The 26322-nt window shown below is 33.8% G+C and overlaps 1 protein-coding gene across 3 annotated transcripts in view; it reads right to left on the bottom strand.

Annotated features, from left to right (window-relative positions):
- The window catches only part of LOC306660154 (cGMP-dependent protein kinase 1), a 1225718-nt gene that overhangs the window by 24297 nt on the left and 1175099 nt on the right, over positions 1-26322 (bottom strand). For all 3 annotated transcript variants that reach the window (XM_079138304.1, XM_079138302.1, XM_079138303.1), the window contains exon 10: positions 11209-11305. In XM_079138304.1, coding sequence (XP_078994430.1) covers positions 11209-11305 — 97 coding nt within the window. The remainder of the gene's footprint in view (positions 1-11208; positions 11306-26322) is intronic.

Consider the following 26322-nt stretch of genomic DNA (forward strand, 5'->3'; position numbering starts at 1 on the left):
TAAGGAAATTATGACAAACTCTATAGTGGGAAATAAAAGTTCTATAATGGAAGAAGAAAGAGAGAGAGAGGAGGGATTGGCTTAGACTAAGAGAGTGTGAACATCCTATCCCATCAGATTAACTCTGCCCAGCTGCTCAGTATACTGCATTCCACACCAGTTATAATTAGTTCTTACCCAGAATCACCCAAACAGGCCAAAGCCCATAATCAAACTTTAGCAGTCCGGAGACTGTGAACATACATAGCACTAGATGGTTCTGTCTCCAACATGTCTCAGTGTCCTCCACTGCCAGACAACATGTCAGTTCTCTCAGACACTGGCCTTGGAGTCCATGAATGGGAACAAGAGCTCTGCAGCAGGTTAGAACATAAATGAAGCTTAAGCAGCACAGAAACGCTGTGAAATTGCCATAAGACTCAAGAAGGAAAAAAGACACAGAATTACCGTATATTAATAAATTGGAATTTATCCTAATAAACTGGATTTATAATCAGACATGTAGATAATAAAAACATTAGTGTAATATAAAATTTTAGAGTAAGAAAATGGGAACCAGAAAAGGCAAATCTTTAGAAATACAAAGTAGATGAGATGTTGTCTGGAGAAGAGGTGAAAATAGAGAGTATTTGAACATGGGCATAAGGAATCTTAATGAAGTAATAGCAATGTTCTTTGAATTGTACACACAAACTGGAAAATGTTATGGTATGTAAATTACACCTCAAGGAAGTTGCTAAATAATTTTTAAAAGGGAAAAAATAACCCTGAAAATATATAGTTTCCTGTTCTTTACTTATTGATTGGGATATAGCGATATAGTTAATTTACATTTTAAAAAAGTAGATGTCAGAAATGCATTTCTCTTTATGCTTATCTTTGCCTTCAATAAATGTTCTCACAATTTGCCAAAACACTAAACACTAAACCACTAAAGTACTGAAACGTTTTTTTAAGGTTATCCTTTCTTATGACTACTCGCTATTTATTCAAGGAACTAAATTCAATAAGTCCTAATTCAAGAAAAAAAGAAGTGAGATCATTAGTCATTTTAAGTAACATGGATGTTGTCATTGCAAAATTCTTTTAAAATTATCTAGTCAAAATAATAACTAACTCCTTGATGGCACCTTTCCATGTTTCGCTAACATAAACTACAGTCTTATTCAAGTTCATGTAACCTCCTAAAGCTTCATTTTCCTCACTTGTAAAATGGGTATAAAATCAAACTTACAGATACAGATATTTTAAGACCAAATTATACAGTGTGTATGAAAATACTTTGAAATTTAAAAAGTGCTATATAAAAGTTATTATTTCCTTGATTTCAAAGATAGTTGGAATGTTAACTAAATGTAGACATGACATTAAATGATACTTTAATATTGCAATTCATAGTTAAATCTGTTTTTAAATTAACTGTTCCAACAAAGTGAATAAAAAACAACAACTAGGAAAAGTCCATCTGAATTTAAGGAAGTTTTACTTTCACAGAAAGAAAAAAAAAAGCAATTTTATTACTATAACTGAAATTCCTGTTTAGACTTGGCAAACTAAAGTGTTCCCGTGTTCAGGAGGGACTTACAACATTCATGAAAGAAAGTGACATGCTATAAGTTCTCGTAAAGTTTGTATTCAATAAATTAGTATTGGATTCTTCAATTTTTTTTTATCATCCCAAAATACATTTAATTTCTCATCCCAGTGTAAAGAGTAACAAAAAGTTTTATATATAACTGACTACGCTCGGGAGAGGGTTGGACAATCTGATGTACACAAAAAAAGTGCCTTAATCTTTTTTTCTCCCAGGTTCTTCAATATTTTTTAACAAAAGAAAAATGCTAATTCTGTTATCAATTCGAAAATAGATCATAATGACTTCTTTATTTCCATCTATAGAAGATAAATTTTACAAGTCCTGAGAAACCACAACCAACTAAAATGTCAAAATCCTAACATTGGAATTACTTTTCTGTATGTATGAATACTACAAAATTTAGGCCAACATTAGCTACAATCTTAACAGAAAAACTTCTGTTTCAGTTTGATTTAAAAAAAAAAAACAACAACTCTTTTTTTATTAGTTATCCACAATTTCATTCCACACTTTTCTCTGTGCCACATAACATCATTTGATCTTTCTTTCCTTTAGTCAAGGTCTGAAATTAATGAATGAATCATAGCTTCCGGTTTATTCCATAAAATAGATCAAGTATAGCAAATGGAAACTGTCACAGTTTGTGTGACACTTGTTTGAATGACCCATAAAATGCCAAAGCTGGATCATGAGTTTAGTAGAAAGTTGGAAAGCTGTTCAGCTATGAAATAGTGTTGACTTAATCCTAGGGTCAAGTCTTTATGTGCATAATTTGCTATTCATAGATAGCTATACACATATGAATGTGAAAGAGGGAGAAAGGGTGTCAGGTATACATTTTCAGAACAAAGGAACATAGAAGAATAGGTTTGTTTATCTATGTCTTTTTATTTGATTCCTCTGCCAAATTGCATAAATGACAAATAATCGAGAGAGGGTCTTTTTCCTCCTACCATTGTTTTCCTTCTCACATTCACCTCAAATCCTCATCAAAAATATAGATAATCTTATTTGCTCTATAACTTCTTTTCAGGTTCCTTTTTATAACTAGTGACAAGAAAGATCAAGAAATGTCTACATTAAATTCAAATTGGTCAAAAGACAAGCTATTTTTATAAGGTTTCAAATTTTTTAAAAAAAGATACTTATCTTTCAGCTTAAAGTCAGAAAAAAAAATCTCACCCCATGAATAAAAAGGTCTGGACTATTTCATAGTAATCACTTTCATCGATTTCAAAGAACACTTGTGATTTTCCTTAATAAAAAATCAACATTGGTTCATTTTGATTCAACAGGTTTCCTACACTGAGATAATCAAAGATTGACTGCTGAAATGTGCAACTTAAAAATTATTATTTAAACATAATATATATATCCTAAAAGATCTGTGCTAAATATAAATAAACCTTACTTCATTTTGTTATGATTATTAAAATGACTTTTACATTCACTTTATTTCCCTTCATCAAATAATCATAATATGTTCTTTTCTTTAATCAGGACTCTGATATCTTTGCATAATCTCATGCATTTAAGGAAATATAACATGGGTCAGTTTTGACAACTTGTTTGCACATTTCCAAATGGAACACCTGAATAGCTCACATAATTGTCTATTCTAATACTTAAAGTACAGTTATAACCTAACTTTACCTACGTAGAGTTGAGTATCATATATTGACATATGTATAAAATGAGTTGAAATGAAATAGAATCATGTATTGCAAAGTTCAACTCTTTCTGACATAATGAACAGATTAACTTAGGAAAGATTTTGCCTTATAATTAGATTTTGGAGATATAAGACATAAAAAGCTTTATAACTTTTTAACTATCACATACTAGAATTTTAATCAAGTGGTTTATAATCAGATCTTAATTTCTTAATATATAAAATTCTCAAACTCCATCCTTTCTGATACTTAAAACAAAGATAACTTCTTTCTCCCTATTGTTTTTGTATTTCAAAAAATTTTCTAAGATTTTATGCAAAAATAAACTTACTTTAATTGTAGTTGTCAATTCAACAAGTATTTATTGGTTTTTGTCTTAAGTTAGATTAATCTATGAAAAGAGTCACATCCAAGAGTAGCATCCAAAGTACTAGTGATAAACATGCAGTGATTCTCATTGCCTTAACTTCTTCATTTGAAACTGCTTTTGGGTGGGGACAATCTCCTTAAGCAACTGCCTGGAGTTTAGGGGCTAAGAACAAAGCCACCTAGTTCATAAAATCTCCTGACCTCATAGCTCAACGTTCAAGTTAATATGTTGTATATGTCAATGCTATGGAAGATATTAACATGAGGGATGGAGGAAGAATGAGAGATAAATTCATATACACAATTGACAAGCTAGTCTGAATCATATTGAGTTACCTGTTTCATATTTTTCCCAGACATGAGATAAATCTTCTATGTAAAAGGGCATGATTATTTTCCACCTTATTGAAATACACAAAAGGACTATTTCCCCTTTCCCTGGAAAGGATTCTGCTTTTAAAGCATTTACATAAAATTTTCAGTGATATGGAGTACATCTTGGCACAAAGCAAACTGTCTTAGAAGAGAAATTATGATGTTTATTTCTGGAAGGAGCACTATCTAAAAATAGCCTGTCTGGTCACCTTAAAATGCATTCTTTTATTTCATGGAGGGAAGTTCAGAGTTGAGTTTGTGTTTACATGCTTTCAATACTTAATGTCCAAACACCTCTTTCTATTACAAGTCTAATCTCCTTTAATAATATACCATCATACTCTACTAATCAGCTGTCTGATAATATTTCTTACTGTTCCCTCACACAATTTCACTCTAATCTGGTCACTTGCTTTGGTGTCCTGTGACAACTTGTGGCCTTTTATGTTGTAACCTTTGCCTGGAGTGAACTTCTCCAGTCTGTTCACGTAAATCCCAACCTATTCTCCATTCCTGGCTTCAGTTCTGCATACCCTCTTGGAACTCCTTTACTCCTTTAGTTCCAAATGACTTCTCTCCTGAAATGCTGAGAACCTTACTGCATAATTTATGATGTAATACAATACTAAAGGATTTCATTTGTCATTTTTCAAATATTTTAATCTTAGGAGAAGCCAGAAATTCCCTGAGGACTGGATTCACATCTGATATTTCTGTGTCCTACAATGAATATATGAGGATTTTTTTAGTAGAAAAACTTTTTGATGAATGTGTTACACCCATAAATTCACTAAGTTAAAACATAAAATTTATGTTATAGCAAACAACTTTAATTAACTTTTGTTAACTTTTAATTGAAGTATTGAATTGCCAATTATCTTCCTAAGGCATGGAATGATATTTCCAGTGCCTTCTAGATTTTTAGTGATCTTTCGTTAGAATCACATACAGTTTGGAGGAGGAAATGTTAACACTATCTTATGGTAGTAACTAATTTCAAATAGTTTTAATGAAAACTATGCATTTCATTAGCTAACTAGTGTTTAACATTGCTATGCGTTCACTTGATGTGTAAGAAAGTATCCATTGTCTTTGTTGCGATCCATGCAGTCTTGTATTGTAATTAACAATATACAAAAGAATATATACTCTACAATAACAAGGTGAATTGTCTTGCTTTATTTGCATCTGTCAAATTAGAGACAGACTTTACTACCTGTAATTTCTGCTTAGAAACTGTCTAGGGGTTATTTTAGGAATTGTAATATACTGTTACTCCACCTGCTGATTTTCCATTTGTGTTTATTGAATTGGACCATCATTAGCTATCTGAATAACTTATTTTTTTAGAAATCAATACTATTAATCACAATAATTCTTTTGAGGAATAAACATATAAAAATCATATACTCAATCATATACCAGGGAGAACAAAGGTGATGGTAAAATGAGGCAAACATTCAGTTTTCAAGCAGTGTTGAGTGCTTGTTCACTTTGGTTACAGAGGACATGAGGCCATAGGGCAGAGGGTTTCCCCAGAAATCATCCTCTACAGCATAAATCACTGTGGATACATATCAAAACGCTTCCCAGCAGCCAGTCCCACAGCGATTCTATTTCACTGCTGTGTGGCTTGGCAGTAGCAAACTCTTGCAATGTTTTCATCTTACATGGGGTTTCCCTTTGGAGTTAAGCTGCTTGCCTTTCCTAATGATAAAACCAAAACTATCCACTCAGCCACAGGTTTAGCATCTAATTTCTGCTTACTGATCTCCTAGTCTCCATTTTATCCTTGTTGGTTTACATAGCCCTCCAAGCCTGTTTGCCTGTAGGCACAGTGCTGAGGCAGCTGGTAAAAATGCCATGGGAGTAGTATGGATGCCATTATGTAAGCATACAGACCTGGTGCACCTTTGTGCTTTCCGAATGTTGGATGGTTCTTGCAACCTGGTACCATATTGTCTGCCTCCTGGGCAACCTACTGCAGTATTCATAAACTTGGTTGGATTCACAGAAGGAATTCTCTCAGCAGCCTTTGCACACCTGCTGGCAAGAGCCAGGTTCCTACTATGCCCAGTTGGGTGCTGGGTTTGAGAAGGCTATGAAGCAATTGCATTTGACCCAGCAGTCTGCTCAAAACTGATTTCCTATTGAGAGATCAAGAGGCAGAGCTTTACAATTTAGAAGAGAAATGGATAAATAAAAGCAGACTACTTCAAGTGCACACAGATTTGGAGTGGGGAAGATTGAAAACTGTTTCCCATCTCCTCTCATGGAAGATCTGAAAGAAAAGAGCTTTAGTGGTTTTGGGAATTTAATAGAAACTATCAGTGAAGGTCATTTGAAGACCTCAGGTTCTTATTTATATTGGAGAAATGCTTGTACTTTCAGTGCTTGGGTAGTAATAGGTGAAAAATAGTAAAGCATTTCATTCCCCTTTTTATGGGCATAACTGGAAATAGTAAGTGAAAGTAAATTTAGACTATTTGAATATACATAACAATTACTAGTACACAAAATAACTAACACATTGACCTGTGATGTATGAGGCACATATCCTACTCTTATCCTCATTTTGTAGGTGAGGAAACTGAAGCTTGGGTTTATATAAATGACAAAGCATACACAGTTGGCAAGATCTGAACCAGAAAGTCTAAATACAGAGTTTGTAGCTACCAGGATATATGCACTGTCTTATTAGCTTTTCTCTATATTTTGCCATAAGAGTAGCAAAAGATTTAGAGAAGAGGGAGTCTGAAGTTTTGACACAGATGTGCATAGCAGATCATCATGCATCTATTCAATGTTTAGCTTCATGTTTAGTTCAAATTCTTGAAAATAATGTTTTTTAAAGATAAGGTGTACATGTGACAATGATTCAACACATTTGATTTTGTGTGGTAAGATCTAAATATTTTTAGAAGCCAGAATGACAAAAATGGGGTTTCTAGTTAAAATAAAAATGTAGTTTTGGGCAATAACAATAGTTCTTTCAATGACTGCGTGAACTTAGGCTGCTTATGTGCATTATTCTTGACATTTTTCCTATGAAATATGGATCAAGACTCAAATTCTCCTCCCTGGGTAGCTGGGAGAGCAAAAGTACATATTGGGTATGAAAGCAATTTGAAGATTGCAAAGCAGGCTTCAAATGAAAAGTTGAATCTTTTAGCAAGAAAGTAATATTAATTAATAAACATTTGTTCTTGCAGGAATTTCATTTTACCAAGTTGTTACTGTTATCTATATTCATACCTAAACTCTCCTTTTGCCTTGGAAATGCCACCTCCTCCAAAGTCTTGCTCCTCCATGCACTGAGCCTATGCTGTTCCTACTTTGCTTATGGTTTTATTTTTCAGTGTACATGACTGCTCCTTTCAGCAGATTGTGTGTCCTTAGAGTTACTTTCTATTAAATTTTGTATCTCCTATCAGAGAGCTCACTACATAAATACATAATAACTGAGGCTGAGAGAATATAATGCAAGAAGATATAATGTCTCCCACATCTTTTTTCCCATTATTTATTCAAGTATGGTTTGCTGCTATAGGAGGCATTTGGATTGTTGAATAAATATATTAATTATCTGATATTTAGAACAACCACTACATAATATTGCCAGATTAAAATGAAGTGTGTTTACTTGTGCACATCTATTCTGAAACAGGAACCTCTTTGATAAGAACAAAAAGAAAGAAATGGGAATAATTTTCATCTGTGATCTGTAAAACCAATCTCTTTATTTTAAAGTTACACCTCGTAAATTAAGAGAATTCCCTTACTGTCTTACAGTAGTGCTTACAACTTTAACGAGTAAATGGTAGATAAAAAGAGAGCTGAATTTTTTTCATTAAAAGTGGTTTTACAAACAGAATTGGTCTTCTGGAAGACATCTATAAACAGGTCACAATGAAAAAATTGAAGGCCCACTCTTAAAGAATATGGACAGAAAATGTGATCTATGTCTAGTAACACAAAGAAGGCAGTATAAATGGCTGTCCAAAGGCAATGGATTTGAATGGAGCACATCTAATATTAAACTAGTATTTATGAAATAGATAAGATAGCTTAAGAGCAGAATTCCCATGCATATAAGACCTTTCTACAAGCTTCTGGATTCATCATTGATCAAATATTTACATTCCTTGTTATGTTCTCATCTTCAAAGATTGGAAATAAATTATTTAGAAATTCTCCTGTCTGAAAGGTATGACTGCATCTAAATTTATCTAAACTGAGAAATAATAAAAATTAAGAAATGCTAAGAAGTCTGTGAAGGGTATGTATTATATAGAAACAAACAAACAACGTCAAACATTAATGAAAAAATTCTTTATTAGGAAATGGAGTTCATAGATTTAAATTTCTAAGTTCTTCATACCTCATTGGAGAGTTTATAATCTTATAGCTGGAAAAAGATTAATTTTATTATAAAATGTAACTTGTGGTGTTATTTTGTAATGTAATTTCCTTATTCAATATAATTACCAAGCTAATGACTAGTAGGTTCAAAATGTATTACATGATTTGTATTAATGTGTTCAGTCCTGTGCACAGATAGGTGAAATGGATCAGTATGAAAGTTGTATTGCTTAAACATAACATTCCACAGTATTGATAAAATTATTTTGCATATGTCATCTCAGAGGTGAAGAGAAAACTAATCACAACAGAACTTAGCTCTATATCCTGCTGTATCCTGCTCCTGTAAATGGTGGTGTGGATACCACTCTGAGGATAAACTATTACCTTAGTGTGATGACAATAGTATAATTACGAAGTACTCAGGTCAAGCTCTCAATTCTGGAAGCACTGAATATATGTAAAAGGTGAATGATCATAGAGAATATTTTTCACACCCAGTAATTAACATGACCCAGCAGATAGTAAGTGGCTAGAACTGGAGGCAATGAACACTAGAGTATAAGTCATCATGTAAATGGTCAGTCCACACTCAATAGTGGAGATGATCTGGATGTTCTGCTTGTTGCCCAGTGTTTTGGTATTTTTCAAATAACACAAGAAGTGACTTCAGAGTTTAAGAACATGTGCCTCTCCCCACAGTGGAACCATCATACTTGATGATCCATTAAGGATTTATCATTCATTAATATTTGGTTTTGGCAAACTGGGCAATATTTCCAACCTAAACTAATTCTTTGGGTTATGGTTTTCATTAGTTTACAAACATCTGTGCAAATGAGTAGAATGCAATATCCATGAGAAGAAAACTGGACTTCTCAGGAGAGAAGAAAACTCTCTCCTAGATGAATAAAGTTCATATATATGTGTGTGTGTGTGTGTGTATACACTATATATATGTTTGTACATACACATATATGTGTGTGTATGTACAAACATGTACATGAATACATGAACACAGCCATGCATATTTATCTTTCAAACTAATTACCTTTTCTATAAACTTTCCCTAATTTTGAAGTTGTTTGTGCCTCACACGTTTTTCAGAAAATTTTCTAGAAGTTTCCCACTATATGATTGTTCTGCTTTAAGTGTTCTCAAAGCTATGATAATCAATTACCAATATTATGAACATTTCAAAAATCCTGAGTAAACTACTATATTTAATAAATAATTTCACTGGTAACTTGGAGTTACCAGACCACCAGACATCCACAAAGTTGTAATGTTTTGTTTTGTTTTTGTTAACTTAAACATCACATTTATTGTCCATATTCTATAAAAATAATATCTAAGAAACTATAACAGTCCCCAAATCAATCTCTGGGAAATTTTGTTTTTTATACAACTTCATTCAGAAAAGGGTTTAGACAAATACATTATGTAAATGAATACACCAGACAGAAAAATCTTCATGGTAAGGAGCTTTTTACCCTCTGTCCTACTTGTATGTTTCAACATCTCCAGAGCAAAGCTGTTCATGTATAACGCTGTTAATAAATCTTTATTAGCTATATGAATAATTACGACTCATCACAAAACCAAAGTTCTTGAAAACTAAATCTAAGGCTACATTAATTGGCAGGATTCATTAAAGCAAGAGGTTTTTCTACATTTCCTTGATTTTTATTACCATAACTGAAAATACTTAATGCCTCAGAGGTACACTGTAGAATTTCAAGTCAGAAGTAGTTTTATTACTATAGTATTTCTAACCAGAGTTAAGGGAAATATTATGCAAATCCAATGAAACTCATTATGCCTCAAAAATCTTCTTTTTTAATATTTAATAAATAACATTTCTCTGCAATTTGCCAAGGTCAGAAATTCCAACTACAGCACAAATGGACAAATATCAAAGATAACTCCAGGTCACTCTACTTTTATGGAAGGGGATTTCTTCTGACCCTTGATGGCAACAGTAACTGTTTACTGCACTGTACACAGACTCAGGGAGTTCCTAACATACTGTACTGGTGTCTGATATCAGGGAGTCCTCGGTGTTCAGCAGAGAGGTGGACATGAATCTGCATTCACAAATAGGTTTTTTATCTACACAGTCTTGGAATGCAGCTCAGTCACCAGAATATTTTTCTTTTTCAAATTTTTCTTAAAATATGTTACTTTTTAAATTTCTATTTCAAACAAATGCAAAATAGAATATACTGCTTATACCACATTTTTACAATGGGTTTAATGCATAAACTTGGACAAAACTGTCCTCATCAACACTTACCTGTGTATGTATGAAGTATGTGTGAAATAAGCTATATAAAATATTCAAACCATTATCACTAATCTAGCAACTACAGAATCATAGAATTACTGCTACATCATTTATTTCATATACATACATCTCTGTCTCCCAGTTTCTTTTATATGTATTTGAGTTCACATTTAAATTATCACAATTATAGTTAGGGTACACAATTAAGTTTGTGGCTACTGCTCAGAACTAAGGAAATAAATAAAGATTATAAAAAATCAGCTGGGCAAAAAGTGTTTTATGGTTCCTCTTTAAGTAAATGTGTTTACCCTTCATTTACTATGTAGAGGTTTTCTGAAAATTTGGTTTTTATTTTATTTTTAATCTGTTGACTATGGAGCATAGCTCATGTGCTGCAAACTCACACGCCTGTATGAAAGTATTTTGTACTGATTTATAAGCAATAGTAATTAATGATAAGAGAGGAGAGAAAGAAATTTTAGTTAGGAGAAAACATGAAAAGGACCACAGAGGCTTTCAAAAACACTTAAAGAACAATCACCTACCAGTTCTACTCGTCCGAAACCTCCAACTCCAAGGGTGTCAATAATGTTGAAATCAGACAGCTTCAGGTTGGCGAAGAAAGCAGCTTCAGCTTCATATCTGGATTTTTTGATGCGAAAAAATGGAAATTTCTTAGAGGTGCAAACACGGGTGCCACGTACAACTGTACTGGAATGACATGACTGTGGAACAGGGTTTACCTGCTTGAATTCCATCTTGCTTTTAGAGTCTGTGTTTTCTCACACTCATAAATTTTTGGTCCCCATTGTGCAGAAAAACATAGATTCGCACTTGTTTTTCAAAGTAGAAAAATACAAAGTACCCATTGCATGTCAGTCATGTGACTGATAAATCCAGTTATCAAATCAAAGTTACATCTCAGTATTTTTCTACGTGTCTTCTTGTGAGCACGGATTGTTTGAGTTGCTCTTTTTAGGCTTTGTTTTGGATTTTTTGGTTTTGCTTCGTTTTGTTTTTGCCGTTCAGAATTTGGATGGCAGTTTCTCATTTAGTTTTCCTTATCCACAGGCTGACAGTGCCTTCTATAAATATTTATTAAAAGCAGCAAGATCGTGGAGGTCTCTGGAGCAAAATCACAGCCAGGTTTTATGAAAACAGATCCGAAAAGCTGAGGACTGATGTGCAAATGTCTGAAATGGATGATTTCAGGAGCATATTCACATCCCTAAAGTGTCTTGCCTTCGCTTATGTTTACCCACTGACTTGAAGCCAGCACTCTCAGCCTGCAATCCCAGTGTCTATGTTTGCAAGTTTCTTATATGAGAAGCATGGACTAGTAGTCCAACAGACTGACTATGCACACATGCAGATCTGACACATGCAAGTGGCCCAAATAGGCTTCTCCTGATGAGACGGGTGAATATGAGCTGCTTAAAATATCCTCTTGTTAAAGGCCCTACTATATTTAGAAAGGGCAGGAAGGCATAAAGATGAAGATGATCTGCCCACTCACTGAAGTCAGGTCAGGGAGTAATTCAGCTGTTTCAGAATATGTGTTTGAATAGCTATGACCTTCAACCTAAGAGTACATCATGTTTACTATACATAGACCTGATGAATTTACTTGAGGTCATGCTACTTACACAGCTTGTATGTCAATTTTTGAATGGAATCAGCCGCAAGCACATTGGGTGTTAAGCTATGTGACATTTTAGCTATTCTATTACAATCAAACACAAACTTAGATTCTCTGCTAAGGAGACATGTGAAACAGCTTTTCACGTGAGCTTTCTGAGTAAGCTTTCTGCCTTCTTCAATTTACAACCACAGTTGTAGATTTTTAACAAGTCAACTGTTGACAGACTCCTCAGAGGGTAAGAAAAACACAATGTTTTCATTATAGACTTAGGGAAAACAATGCCCTCGAATAAACCTCCTACAAAGTAAGTCAATTCTAAAGTTATCTGTAGATTTCTCTCATTAACTGCACAGTCAAGAAATCAACACAGCAATTCAGGAGCTGGTTTATAGAATGGAGCATAAACAACAAATGTGCATGTCTAACATTCCAGTTGACTGGCTCATGACTTTTGGAAAATTAAAACTCCATCCCCTCTAAAAGGCCAGTTGCAGAGTTGACTCCAACAGGTGCTTAAAAAGGACATCTGTTGGGATCAGACCTCATGACAGTTTATATGTGGTCAAGTATTTCCTGGTGATCTAGAGAAGTAGATCCTTAATGACAGTGTTGTTTTATTTCATTTTTTTTTTTAAATATTGAACTTCTAAATTATTTTAAAATTTTCATGTTCAAGCTACTTTTTAATATCAGTATCACAAAACAAACATAAAACAGGGCTGAAGGGGAGGCCTTAACTAAATGTGGTAGGTACACTACGCTGGATTCTATCTGTGCATCTAGTTATTGAATTTAAGACATCACTTGCTGGCCAACCAATAACTGTATTCATTAAAAACATGATTTAGGAGTTCACATTATAAAGCTAGAGTCTTCATTTAAAACTTTAGTAAAAATGCTTTGCCATTATTTATGCAACAACTGCACACATTCACAATGTGAGGGTTCTGGAATAATTATGTGCTCGCTGGAATTAGAAATCTTAGGTGCACAGAGGTTAAACCCTTTCAGACTATTTCGATTACCATTTTATATATTTAAAGTATGATGTTATTACTTATAAACCTTGAAATATAATGTCAAATTTCTTTACTTGGGCATTGTGAAAATAGGCTGGAAGTTCAGCTACATGAGTGGAGTGATTCCCAGTCTTTGTTGCACATTAGAGATACCTGAGCTCTTTAAAAACACTTAATGTGAACCGCACAACAGTTCAAGTGAATCAGCAATTCCTGGAAGTGGTACCCAAATATTTGTATTTTTTAAGAACTCCTGGGTGATTCTACCGTGCAGTAAGGATTGAGAACCATCATTTCAAATCTTCAGGAAGCTCCAGGAAGTTCCAAACAGCAATCAAGAATTTTGGGGTGGAATAAAGTGGGCCAGGGAGATAAGGAGATGCCCAATTTGTCTGTGGGTGATAGATTCTGTCAGGAGAGTTTGAAGCTCTTGTTCAACTTGTCTTGGCTCCTGCCTTTCTAGTTCAAGACCCATAGGAATGAATAATAGTTCTGTAATGGCAAACAGCTAAAAATAAAATAAAACAAAACATTGCTTTAAAAAAGGCAGATAAAAGGTGCAAAAGCTATATGGTAGTTATTTATTTTTGTATTTCTACAGCCAAGTTCTTTTGACTTGATAGTTAGTATCTGGTTAATTATGGATGATATTTTAACTTATGGAATGGACATAATAACTGCCATCCTAAATAGTAGATACTTTCTCTTTAGCCATAAAAAATCACTTAGCTATGTATTGATTGTGGTTAAATAAAATATTTCATAGGTCTTAAGAGACTGACAACATTATAATCTGTTAATGACTTCGTTGGTATTACCAGGTGAATTTTTAAAATATCACTTTGTGGGTGATAGTATTTTGTCATTGCTGAGACCAAAGAGACCTTGAGTTAACTTGTGGTCCTCCATTCTGTTGATATTTGTTTCTTGGGGAAATCAAATGACAAAGAGATGCATGACAATTTTCTAATTCAGCCAAGGAAATGTTAATGTTTTATATTCTCTTATTTTTCTTTCTCATTTAATTACATTTTAGGGCTAAGAGTCACATCTTCATCACAGAGACTGTACACTTTGCTTTTTTGAATTAATAATTTTTTAAATATGAAAACAAGTGTATGGTGGGCCTTCACAAAGAGGTCAAGCTATTACTTATTTAGATTCTAGAGGTACTTAAACATTTTTTTCTTGCTCATAACTGGAAGGACATTTTTATTTTTTCCCTTTCCTTGCATAGTTACCTGAAGAGAATTTGAATCCACCAATAATGTTCTATTTTCTTTAGAGTTGATGAAAGTTTGAGGAAGAGAACTAACTAAATGGTTAAGTAAATGGTTGTCATTGTCTAAAGGAAGTAAGTGTGCAACCTGAGTTCTTAATTAACCTACTAATAGGGGGAACTGGGCCCAAGGAATTAGGCCCATCTTCATGAAACTCTAAAATCCACCTGTTCAACACTGTTCCAGTGCTGTTGGAAATACATTTCAGTAGGAAATACAGTTCCTAATGTCTGGTTGCTTAAAATATAACAAGGAGTATAAAGTAATTTGCTAGTTGTATTTAAATTAGTTTGAGATGCTGATTTATATATGTATAAAAATTACGATTATTATTGTCATTATTATTTTAGAATGGGTTAAAACTAAGGATCCTATTCCTAGAAAGTGTAAATACTGACATATGTTATTGTGCTTATAGCTACAGGAAGCTTCCAAAACCCTAAAGTAGATTAGCAAGCCACAGATAACTATACAACAAGAGATTAAGTATGTCGAATGAAGAAGGCAGAGATAATATGTCATTCTCCAATATCCCTGATGAAAAGATTCATCTGGGGCTATTGTGATTAGAAACTAGACAATAACTCATCATTAGAGGATATTCTTTAAATTGTGAAGAATTGATCTTTTCTTTTAAAAACTGCTAAAAAGTAACAAAATTGCCTTGAGTTTCACCTTTTTAAAAAAAGTAGGCATAAATGCCAAAGGAAGTTCCAAAAACAATGAAATTGTAAAGTTCAGGTATAAAGATGAGACTAAGACACACATATATAATATAGAAACAGAAAAACAATATCAAAATGATCTCTCTCTCTCTCTCTCTCTCTCTCTCTCTCTACACCACCTTTTATCTCTACAGAATCACATTTGTTTAGAAAATAGTTAGGGATCATTATTATGTTTTCGTCTCGTCCATTACTACCAGACTCCACAAAGACCAAGGAATGAGAGTGAGATTCCTTTATTATCCATTACAAAAGCTTTTCTGTTGTTGACAATCTTCATAAATCAATTAATTCATCATTTCAAATTAAGAAACATGGATACTGTACCTCATGACTGACCTTTATTATTAAGTAGTAGACATTTCTCTTTATATAATAGAAACCAAATATGATGATTAGCCCAGGACAAAAATCTATGGGACTTAAAATTTTATCTTCATCTTGGTGGTATAATAGAAATAGCAGTTCTTTTTCACAAAGCAAACAATATTATGTGGATATTTAAAGTAAAAGCCAGGTGTTCAAAGTGACATAGCTATAGTTCCAGATGAACTATTAAGAACCAGAAGGAAAAAGGCAAATATGGGGCCTTATGCTTCAGCTCAATTCATCTTTATCAAAATTAACTTCAGAAGTCATCTCTGGTTCCCCAAGGAAAACTAAACAAGGTCTTAGCACTTCCTAATCCTTATGCAAATCACTCATCTTGGCTTTACTTGGGCTCATCTGCTCTTTAGTGTATTTTTATTTCCTACTTTAACAATTCTTGAGGGAAAAAAAAATCTATTAAAACAAAATGTTTCAGTAAACACATATGGACTTTCATCTAGGAGTTTCTTATTGTAAAACTGTAGCAGGTAAGATGAGATTCAATCAGACAATTTATACCTATTCTGAACTTAAAAATCACATAATGGCATGAATGAACACAACTTCAGTACAAAGCATGTTATGCAATAATAGTTACTATTAAACCAACCTTCATGTTTTGAGTAATTTATAGGTCTGGCAACAAAAGTTCAAATTTAGTTAAGAAAATATGAGAAAGCATCTTTGGAAATTGGACCGAAAATGTCAATTTGCATATTTAACACACATGATTTGGACTTAAACTGCAGGGACTCCTGATTCATTGTGCTACTTAGACTATGCATGTAAAAAGTGTTGTGAGGGGTGGGTGTCCTTATCATTCTGATTTTCAGATGTTTGAAAATCAATAAACAGTCACAAAAATGAATAGTCTCTACATCCAAGTCACCAATTATCTTATTAATTTAATTACAGTATGAAATGTCTCCATTAGCAAAGTTTGAAAGCAATATCATTTGAATTCATTAGAAAACAAGAAAAGTCAACCATTTTGTAGTTTAAATTTATGTTGGGAATTTTTTCCTGTTGAATCATGTTTGTTTTTCAAATAAAATTATTTTTTTATTAAAAAGATTTTTACAAAAAACTTTAAACATATGAAATCCTATTTCTAAAATTCTAAACAAGAAAGGATAATTTCTAATATATTTTGTCATAAAGACTATTAGTATAGTCACTATTTTCTAGTAGAATATGGAATAACTTAAAGATATAAAATGTTTGAAAGTAACTTAATGAATCTAAAATCTTTCAATAGGTCAGTTCTTTTCTAGAAAGCGTCAGCTCTTCTTCAGGGAATCTGAAATCACATTAGTTTGCTCCCTCTATTTGCAAACTGTGGTTTTCAGGAACACAGATTCTTCTTCCTAAGCTCCTACTTAATTTTCAAATACATTCCCTTGAGGAAATACAGTCAACAGGAACACACAGGAAAATTGCATTTCATGTATCTGTTGCATAAAAAGAATGATAATAATGCAAATATTCTTCACTTAGAAAACAGCTTTCTTCCAAGAACTCTAAAATTTTTCCAAATTTATTCTTGCTGCTACTCTGTGAAGATAACAAATATTTTTAGTTTTATTTTGTAAGTGGGTGATCCAGTTGCTGATAAATGATTAATTTCTATAAACACCAGAAAAATTAGGACTAGAGTACATGGGCAGGCTTCACACCATAGCATAGCACTTATTCCACAAAAAATCCAATTTTCTTTTAAGAAAAGATAGTAGAGAATCTGTTTTAGAGGTGCTTTTTATTTCAAAGTATTAAAACACTGACATTGCTTGAAATCTGGACCATCATCATTAGCACTCATGTAGTCCAACTGCCACATTATTTAAAAATAAAGGAAGTAATTCTAGAGATGTTAAAGGACTTAGTTATGGTAGGAAACTTCAGGTGTTGAAACTGGTGTTTAAATGTGAGATCTGTAGTACTTTTTTTGCTAACTGATTCTATCTCTGCAGTTTTTATAATGTCTCCATAATTGAAAATCAAAGGCAAAATGTAAAAATTATAAAATATATGTAAGTAGTATCCTCTTTGCTACAGTTAAGATTAATTTCAAGTAAGTACTTGATGGGTTCTTGCCTATTTGTACAGGCACATGTGTGCTCCATTTGAATTAAAGAGTCCCAAATGAAAGTATATTGGTGCTCAAAAGACATTTTTTTTAAAAATTCAAATATCAGAGCAGTATGTATAAAAATGAATGAAGATATGCTCCTACACACTGGCAGCCTAAAACATATTTGTACTTTTGGGGGCAGGCAGGGGGAGACTCGCAAGAAATATACTGAAGAGGTTACTTCTATTGGTGTTGGTTCCTTTAAATAAATCATTGGCCCCAAGCAGAAAGTTCATTAAGTTACTCAGTGATGATTTTATATTTTTGCTTTAGAGAGCACAGATACTTGGATGTATATATTCAAACAAAAAAAACACACAGTTTTCTACTTTATATCAGAATAGATATTTCCTTCACATACATGAACAGCCATGAGAAGTTAGAAGTCTGAGGAGGTTTTCTTTCAGCTCAGGGTCTAATAATTTCCTCCTTCTCCTTCCCCATCTCAACCCTGAGTGTTTTGTGTTTTAATATACACCAGGGTGATCCAGGACTAGAGACTGGCATGTCCTGGTTTTCCTAGGCCATGAAGATAAGATTTAAAGAGAAAGAAGGTCAAGGGAAGTGCCTCCCTCTCTCTTCACTAAAGCAACGTGGGCCTGTGGGACCATCTCCTCACTTCACACCACCCTAGAGCAAACGTCCATTACTGCAGAACTGCTACAATCTCCAAGAGAATATCTTCACCACAGCCCACATTCTAAAGAGAGGCTGGGTAAAGATAGCCTAAGTTTCCTCCTTTAGTTGTAAAACTCCCTTTCCTTCCCAAAGACTTAGAAAAAAAGTCTTTGTCTTCTTTTTGTAGTCCAGCTGGGTGTGATGGCACACGGTTGTAATCCCAGCAACTCAGGAGGCTGAGGCAGGAGGATTTCAAGTTCAAAACCAGCCTTAGCAACTTAGCAAGTTTCTAAGCAACTTAGTAAGAGCCTATCTCAAAATTAAAAAATTAAAAAAAAAAAAAAAACCACTGAGCTAGGGATGTAGCTCAGTGGTTAAGCACTCTTGGGTTCAATCCCCAGTACAAAAATAATAATCATACTAATAACAATCATAACAAAAAGTCCAGGCTTTATCCTTTCTCTGTAGTTACTAACACTGATTTTCTGAATATAAAATTTCTTAAAGATTCTGTCTGAACTTCAGGGGCAGAAGGCTAAAGTGTATGGTCACGGTTACAGTGGGCCAATGAATAAAAAGAAGTTCAAGGCAATGAATAGTGAGAAGAAAACAAAAAGATTACAAATCACCCTCCCTGGCCTCTAGTAATGTAGCAAAAAAACAAATGACCAGGGAGTCGGCTCAGGACCAATCTGAACAAGATATTCTCTTTCCTGCACAATGAAGAGGTATATACTTTTCAGAAAGCCCTGGGATTGGCAGCTTCTCTTTTTCCTACTCCCTAACCTGTCCTCTAATCTCAGTTTCCTACTTAAGGAAAATATCATTAGAAATCTATTCTCAGCTCCTAACATGCAAAGGAAGAAAACAAGGCAGCAGGTGGGAAGATATGCCTTGGAAGTCTGAGATAGAACTATAATAGACTGGTGGTTCAGATCCATCCCAGGATGCATATCGTAACTATGAGTTCAGTTTAAAGACCAACTTGATCTTACATTGGGACTTGGAAGCAGGCATCAGTATTTTGGAATGAGACTCATAGGTAAGTTTGCATAATTGTTAATTATCAATGCTGATGATCACATGTAAGTTTGAAGAACTATTTGTGTTAATTTGACATGCATGTGACAGATAGCCATCACATAGTATACAAGTATCACAGCAAAATATATCTAAAGTCCAAACATTGTTCTCGAATTAGCTTTGAGAACATCATCCATTCTTGAAATGCAGAAAGCCTATATATCTTTCACAGTATTGAAAATACTAAGCAGAAAAGATGAAAATGAAGTTTTTGTTTTTGTTATTTTTTCCCATACCAGGTAGTTTTATAATAGTGATTGGGATTTATCAAATGAAGCAAGTGCCAAGAATCATCTTACATTTTTTATCTATTGATACCAAAATATTGATTTGTTTTATGCTACAGTCAATATATCTGAATGATAACGAAACCTTTTTTTTTTTTTTTTAATTAATCCAATGTCCACATTTCATTCAGATTTCCTTTGTTTTCACCTGGTGTCATTTTCCTGTTCCAGGATTCTATTCAAGGAACCATAGTATAGTTAGGTTATATCTCTTCAACTTCCCCTTGGCTGTAAGTTTCTCATACTTTCCATATTTTTTATGATCTTTACAGTTTTCAGGAGCAATTGTCAGGTGTTTTGAGGAATACCCCTCAACTACAGTTCATCTGATGTTTTCCTCAATAGTCTGGAGTTACACACTTTGGGGGAAGAAAAAGACCACAAAGGCAAATAGCTATTTCCCTCATATCCTATCAGGATATACACTATTGATATGACTTATCACTGAGGATGTGACCCTCAATCACCTGCTGAGGTGTTCTGTGAACTTATAAGAATCTATAAATTCAAAATAAGTTATGTAAAAATTTGGTCCTCTCTGTGACTTTTACTATGGAAAGGTATCTCCTTCAAAATCAGGTAGCTTGATTTGGGTATCCAAGTTTCTACACAGCTAAAGCAAACATTTAAAAAGGGTCACGATAAAATACCCTGTTTAGGGTTTGAACAGATGGATACAATATTAGAAACTGGTGCTTTTCCTTACATTTTCACATAAAATACAGGAGTAGAACTCAATGGTGAACTTAATATCTTCTTACAATGCCTACTTTTCTATAAGGACAAAATTATTACAGTAATAATTTCCCTAAGCATTTCCCTAACTTGTCACAGAAGTTAAGAATATCTATTACCTTCAAATTTCACTGGTCTATTATTTAAAAAAAAATACTGTTCAGCTGGGTGTGGTGGTGCATATCTGTAATCCCAGTGGCTTGGGAGCCTGAGGCAGAAGGATTGCAAGTTCAAAGTCAGCCTCAGTAATTTAGTGAGGCCCTGAGCAACTTAGGGAGACCCTATCTCTAAATAAAATATAAAAATGGGCTAGGAATATGGCTAAGTGGTTAAGTGCCTCTGAGTTCAATCCGTGATAATAAATAAATACATACATACTGCTCTATTCCTTCAACTGGCTTTCACTTACTACTTCATAAAATCTCTTGGTTATATACATATATTTATTATTGAATAGCACTAAATAATTTTCTCCACTTTTAAATAATTAGTAAATAATAGGAAAGAGGAAATTAAGATGAGGCATTCAGACCTATTATGATGCTTGTTTATGCCACTTGGGTAGAGCATATTATTTTTCCATATTTGGCTTCCTTTTACCCACATATGGTTCAGAAATGAAGTTGCCCATATGGCTACATGCTCTTCTCATTTCACTTTTTGATTCACTTTTCTTCAACCAAGTTATTAAATATTATTTCAAGAACAACTACCAAACTTTCCTGGCCTAGGAAGATTTGTTTGACTTTTGACAACAGAGCAAGCCACAGTACGCTCTGTGAGCACTCTCTCACCCTGCTGCCTATCTCTTCAGGTTTGGTCATTGGAAAGTAGGGCACCACTTGGTTTTCAGAGGGCAGATCATATCTGATTGGGTCTTTAGTCTGAAGACCTTCTGGTAATGATGCAGACATAAGAGATACACAGAGGACATAAAACCTTTCTTCTGTCCCATCACAACAGGAAATTACTAAACTGAAAGCAGAAGGCTGAGAAACTTGTGCTACGTGTTGGCACCTGTGAGCAAGAGTCCATGAAGTACATGAGAAGGGAGGGAGGGGAGCCAGTGTTTGGGGCTGCAGGGAGGGTGATTTCTCCTGAGTGGAAGCTGAAGCTGTCAGTTGTTTTTTTTTTGTTTTTTGTTTTTTATACTTCTGTTGTACTTTCTTCCTTAATTTTGTTTCAGCCTATGCATGGAGCTAGGAAAAGTGCAACTCTCTTTCCCAGTGAGAGAATAAATTTGAAGGCATTTCATAACTGTGTTAATTTCTAGACTGGTACTTGCTAATCAGAAAGCAAACATGTAAACGTAAGAATCACCGTAATTTTAGGTCTCAGGTTGCCAATCTTACAGTATAAGTAAGTCTTATGTATGTCTAGTGAACATATACATCAAGCTAAGTTATATTAATATATTCTTTAAGACAACAGATTTGAGTATTAAGTCCTTTCTTAGGTGATATAATTCATGAGATTCATTATCCAGCATAATATCAGATCAAGAATCTGCTAATAAACAAAAAGATTCTTCAATCATTATTTTAAGTTTCAAGGAATAAGGAAAATAAGTTGAGTGGGATACCTTTTAGATACAAGATCTTTGAAACATATCTATATAGTATGAATCCACCTTTAATAGTAAGACCCTAGTTGTATCTAAAACAATCAAGGGGATGGGTGCTCCATGAAGAAGCACATTGCTCAGATTATTGAAGTTTATCCCTTCAAATGATCGTATAGATTTCTCTCACTTCATTAAAAACAAAAGAGAAGCAATAATTCTAGAATAGACTGTCTTCTTCCAACCAATTAAAGAATCATCCATTGAACATGGTAGAATGAATGTTCAGAGGATGACATCTGGTCATCATTTTGGATAATCAATCACTGTGTTGCTACCTCTACTTAAGATACTCCCACAAAAAGTTTTATAATATGCATTATTAATTGATTAGTCACAGAAGATGTCTTACTTCCCAACAATGACCAAGATATGCTCATTTTCTATTATCTATCGAACCAGACAGACAAATTTGTTAAACTTGTGCACATAATATATTTAGGACAGATTTGAGTACCTAAGGGGCAGACATATACAATGATTAAAGTGCAACCTCTGAAGCTAGTCAGAGGCTGGGATTTGGGTAAATTCCAGCTCCAGTGGTCACTGACTACAAGACATGACCAAGCCACTTAATATATTTGTGCCTCAGTTTTCTTCAGCTGTTTAATGGGCATGATAAACCAATGACCTTGCATGGTGATAAATGTTAAATGATTTAATGCAAGCAAAACAAAATTATAAGCAATCATTAATGATTCAAAAAGATGATTATTACCTTTGATGGAGTTTTAACTGGGTACAAGGTACTGTATGGGTAGTTGTTCCTTGTTTCTAGTAATTGACTTTCTGTCCATAAATTCATGGTGATCTGTTCTTTCCTCACCCCCAATTTGGCTAGAATCTAAGAAGTAGGTTTGATTCGAAACAGACTAGAGATAAAAGGGATATTGCCATGTAGGGATAAAATTAATTTCGGAACATATGAATATCCAAGCAAGCCATAACACTGGGGTTTGTTTCCCTCCCTAATATTCAATTTCTTCATTTAAATTGTTCTAACTGGTGGTTTATGTTGCTCCCAGGAGACCTTGTAATTCTGTGCAATTTACGCTGTTTTCATCATTTTATTTCTGAACCATCTTATATCTGATCAGTAGCTAGTAAATGAATCAATCAAACTAAAACTGATAGAGTATGTGATGAATGAAGCATGGTCTATTTTATACCCTCCATAATAAGGAGGGTATGTGAGGATCCCTTTAGGAAATTTATTTTTAATAGGTTTCCCACAAGTCTACCATACTCTCAGGAAATATGGACTTTATGAGCCCTCAAATGAAGGAAAGTAATGCACAATGTTCTCATGTTACTTCAGCATGAACTCCTTACCTTCAACTATTCCCTGAGCTTGTGGGAGACAGATGATACACCACCGTGATCTTAGCCACAGTCAGGTAATAGATAGGCAACAACCATCGAAATCCAGAGCCTGGAAATGACTGAAACAGATTCTCGAGAGGCATTCACAGTCTGAGTGTTTCTTCTGAGGATGAATTGTTGGCAAAACCAGGTTTCCAAGAAGCCACTCAGTAGCCCACTCCTGCAAACAGATCCCTTTCCCATTTTCCTGGGACTTACTCCCTATGAGTGACTTCCTTATGGGGATAATCCATTGGAAAACAGAGCCAAGTTCCAGAGGTACAAAGGATATTTTTGGTTCTTTCAATAACATGAAAGTCAAAGTTGTGGATTCCTCACGCCAACCAGAGGTTTGTTAAATGTACTTTTCTTAAAGGAAAAGCAAAATCTTACATTTATTATCTTGCCTTTGGAAAATAGTTATAAATATTCCTTGTACAAAAGGCCTTATAAGATTTATAATGTGGTCTCCTCACTGAATAATGTTTACTAGGGGGACATTCCCAAGATGAGTTTGGAAACTAAAATAAAATAAAAAGAATAGAGATAATATCCTTCTTTGTAATTTTTACTGACCAATGACAATGGAAGAAAAAAGTACACAAAAGATATATTTATTTTTTAGGATCCAAGTATATTTGCATTATGTCACATAAGTTTATTAACTATCCTATAAATATATTATACAATTGACATTGCATGGGGATGTTCTATGTCAGTGGAAGGACACTCAGAAGTAACCTAGTGTTTTTCAGATGAAACTGACATGATAAGGCTTTGCAATCCATTCATTGCAGATATTTCATTGCTATCCATTCTCACAAATATCACTACCCACTTCCACCCAGTGATGCTGACCTGGGTCTGTATTACAAAGATTCTGAGATGGGTCCATAGTCTTCAAGTTAGACACACAAGCAAAAACTAAGGCCTGGTCAGGAGCAGTATATTCACTGTGCCTATAATCCTATTATTATCATTTCACATTTGTATGCTCCAAAAAATTGAGCAACAATTTATGTGCCCAGCATTGTGCCATGCTCTTTCATACAATTTCACTTAGTAAAGAGAAACAGATGTTTGTGTAGGTCCAGCAGAAACAGGAAAGACACAATGTGGAAGAACTTGTAGGCCTCTCATTCTCAAAATAATTCTTAATTTACTCATTTTTGGAAAATGTTCACCTGGATGGTACCTACCTGGCCTACCTAGCAGACCCTCTGAATCAGGACTTTTTTTTCCCCTAAAATTGAAGGATAAGAGCCCCTTCTCTCTTAGTTCAGATCCCCTCCTTCCAAACCAGACTCCTTCCAAGATTAGCAATGCAGTGGCTTACATCCCTGATTTAGCTGCTCCCTCTTCATTTCACACTTTTACTTTCTATTGAAAATCCAAATCAGAATCGAACAAAACATTTTTGGATTTTAAACTGTTAATGAAAATGAGGCTGTAATGATTATGGTAGTGATGCAATTGAGAGCTACAGCTGCACACAGACAATTGAATTAGAAAAGGAAGGTTTTTATTCAGCAAAATGTCACTGGGGTTATGACTTCAGCTTAACCTCCCCACACTTCAAATTTACTTGCCTTTAAAGAATTCCAAATCACGAGAAATTGTATACCACCTGCTTTAGATTTTCTAACAGAAAGTGAAAATTTGAGTTTTGCAGCTAAAACAGACATTAAAGCTATGGCATCACTAACTTCCTCTGGAAGGGGAAGGAGATCTGAAATAAGAAACATAAGGATAAGTAGTAACATGGAAATTATTATTGTTTCATTGCTTGCAAAACAATTTCTCAATCATTACTTATAGAAAAATAATATAATTTTCTACCCAGAAGTGGAAAATGAAAATTTCTACATTATATTGTCAACCTGTCATTGTGTCACTATAGTGTCTATATTACCTACAGAAACTATTAAATTATTTATGACTTTAGATTTTACCAAATGCACTATTTTCTTTTCCGTGCAATCTATATCTCATTTCTGAATGGAATATATCTTACTCTCTAATAAAATAGCACATTATGAAATGCATTTCTTCAAGAAGAAAAAAGAATCTTCAACATTACCATTATGTATTAGTTAGATAAGCAATATTTCCTTATCAGTTTTGCTTATAAAATGAAACTAAAAAACTTACAAATAATGTGTTGGGAGTTTGGAAATTGCTCCTATTTATGTTGCTTTCATTTACAATTCCTCCTTTAATTATGATAATTCATTAATTAAAATAAAAACCAGACACTTAAATCTTGTTGAATTGCTTCAAAGACCAGGTGTTAAAATTCTCCTGCTATATCTTCATTCTACTAATTAGTATGCACCCTTGACAGAATGTGAGATCTATTGCAATTTGATATTTTGCATTTGCCTATTTCATTATAATATTGGATGGAATTTACTGATAGTTAAAAACCTTTGCACATTTTCAAAGAAATTAAAAATAAACTTGAAGTTTAATTGGTGAGTATGGTTTCTTTATCAACCCAATTCAAATAAGTCTCCAATATTTTACACATGGATTTTTGCCCTTACCTATATAATGTATACAAAACACCTAATAATCCTAAAAGAATGTAAGGAATTTTTTCTACTATGGAGTCTTTATGAACTGAAAATGACCATCAGCAGTCATCCTCTGATCTGGAACTCAGCCAGTTCTACAAATGGGTCAAACATTTTTTCATTCAATATTTTTCAGAATGGAAATAATATTTCAGAATGGAAATAATAGTTTAACTGACCTAAAACAACAGAGCACACTTCCAATGTTGGT

Source organism: Sciurus vulgaris (assembly GCF_902686455.1).
Source record: "Sciurus vulgaris genome assembly, chromosome: 4".
Classification (NCBI taxonomy): domain Eukaryota; kingdom Metazoa; phylum Chordata; class Mammalia; order Rodentia; family Sciuridae; genus Sciurus; species Sciurus vulgaris.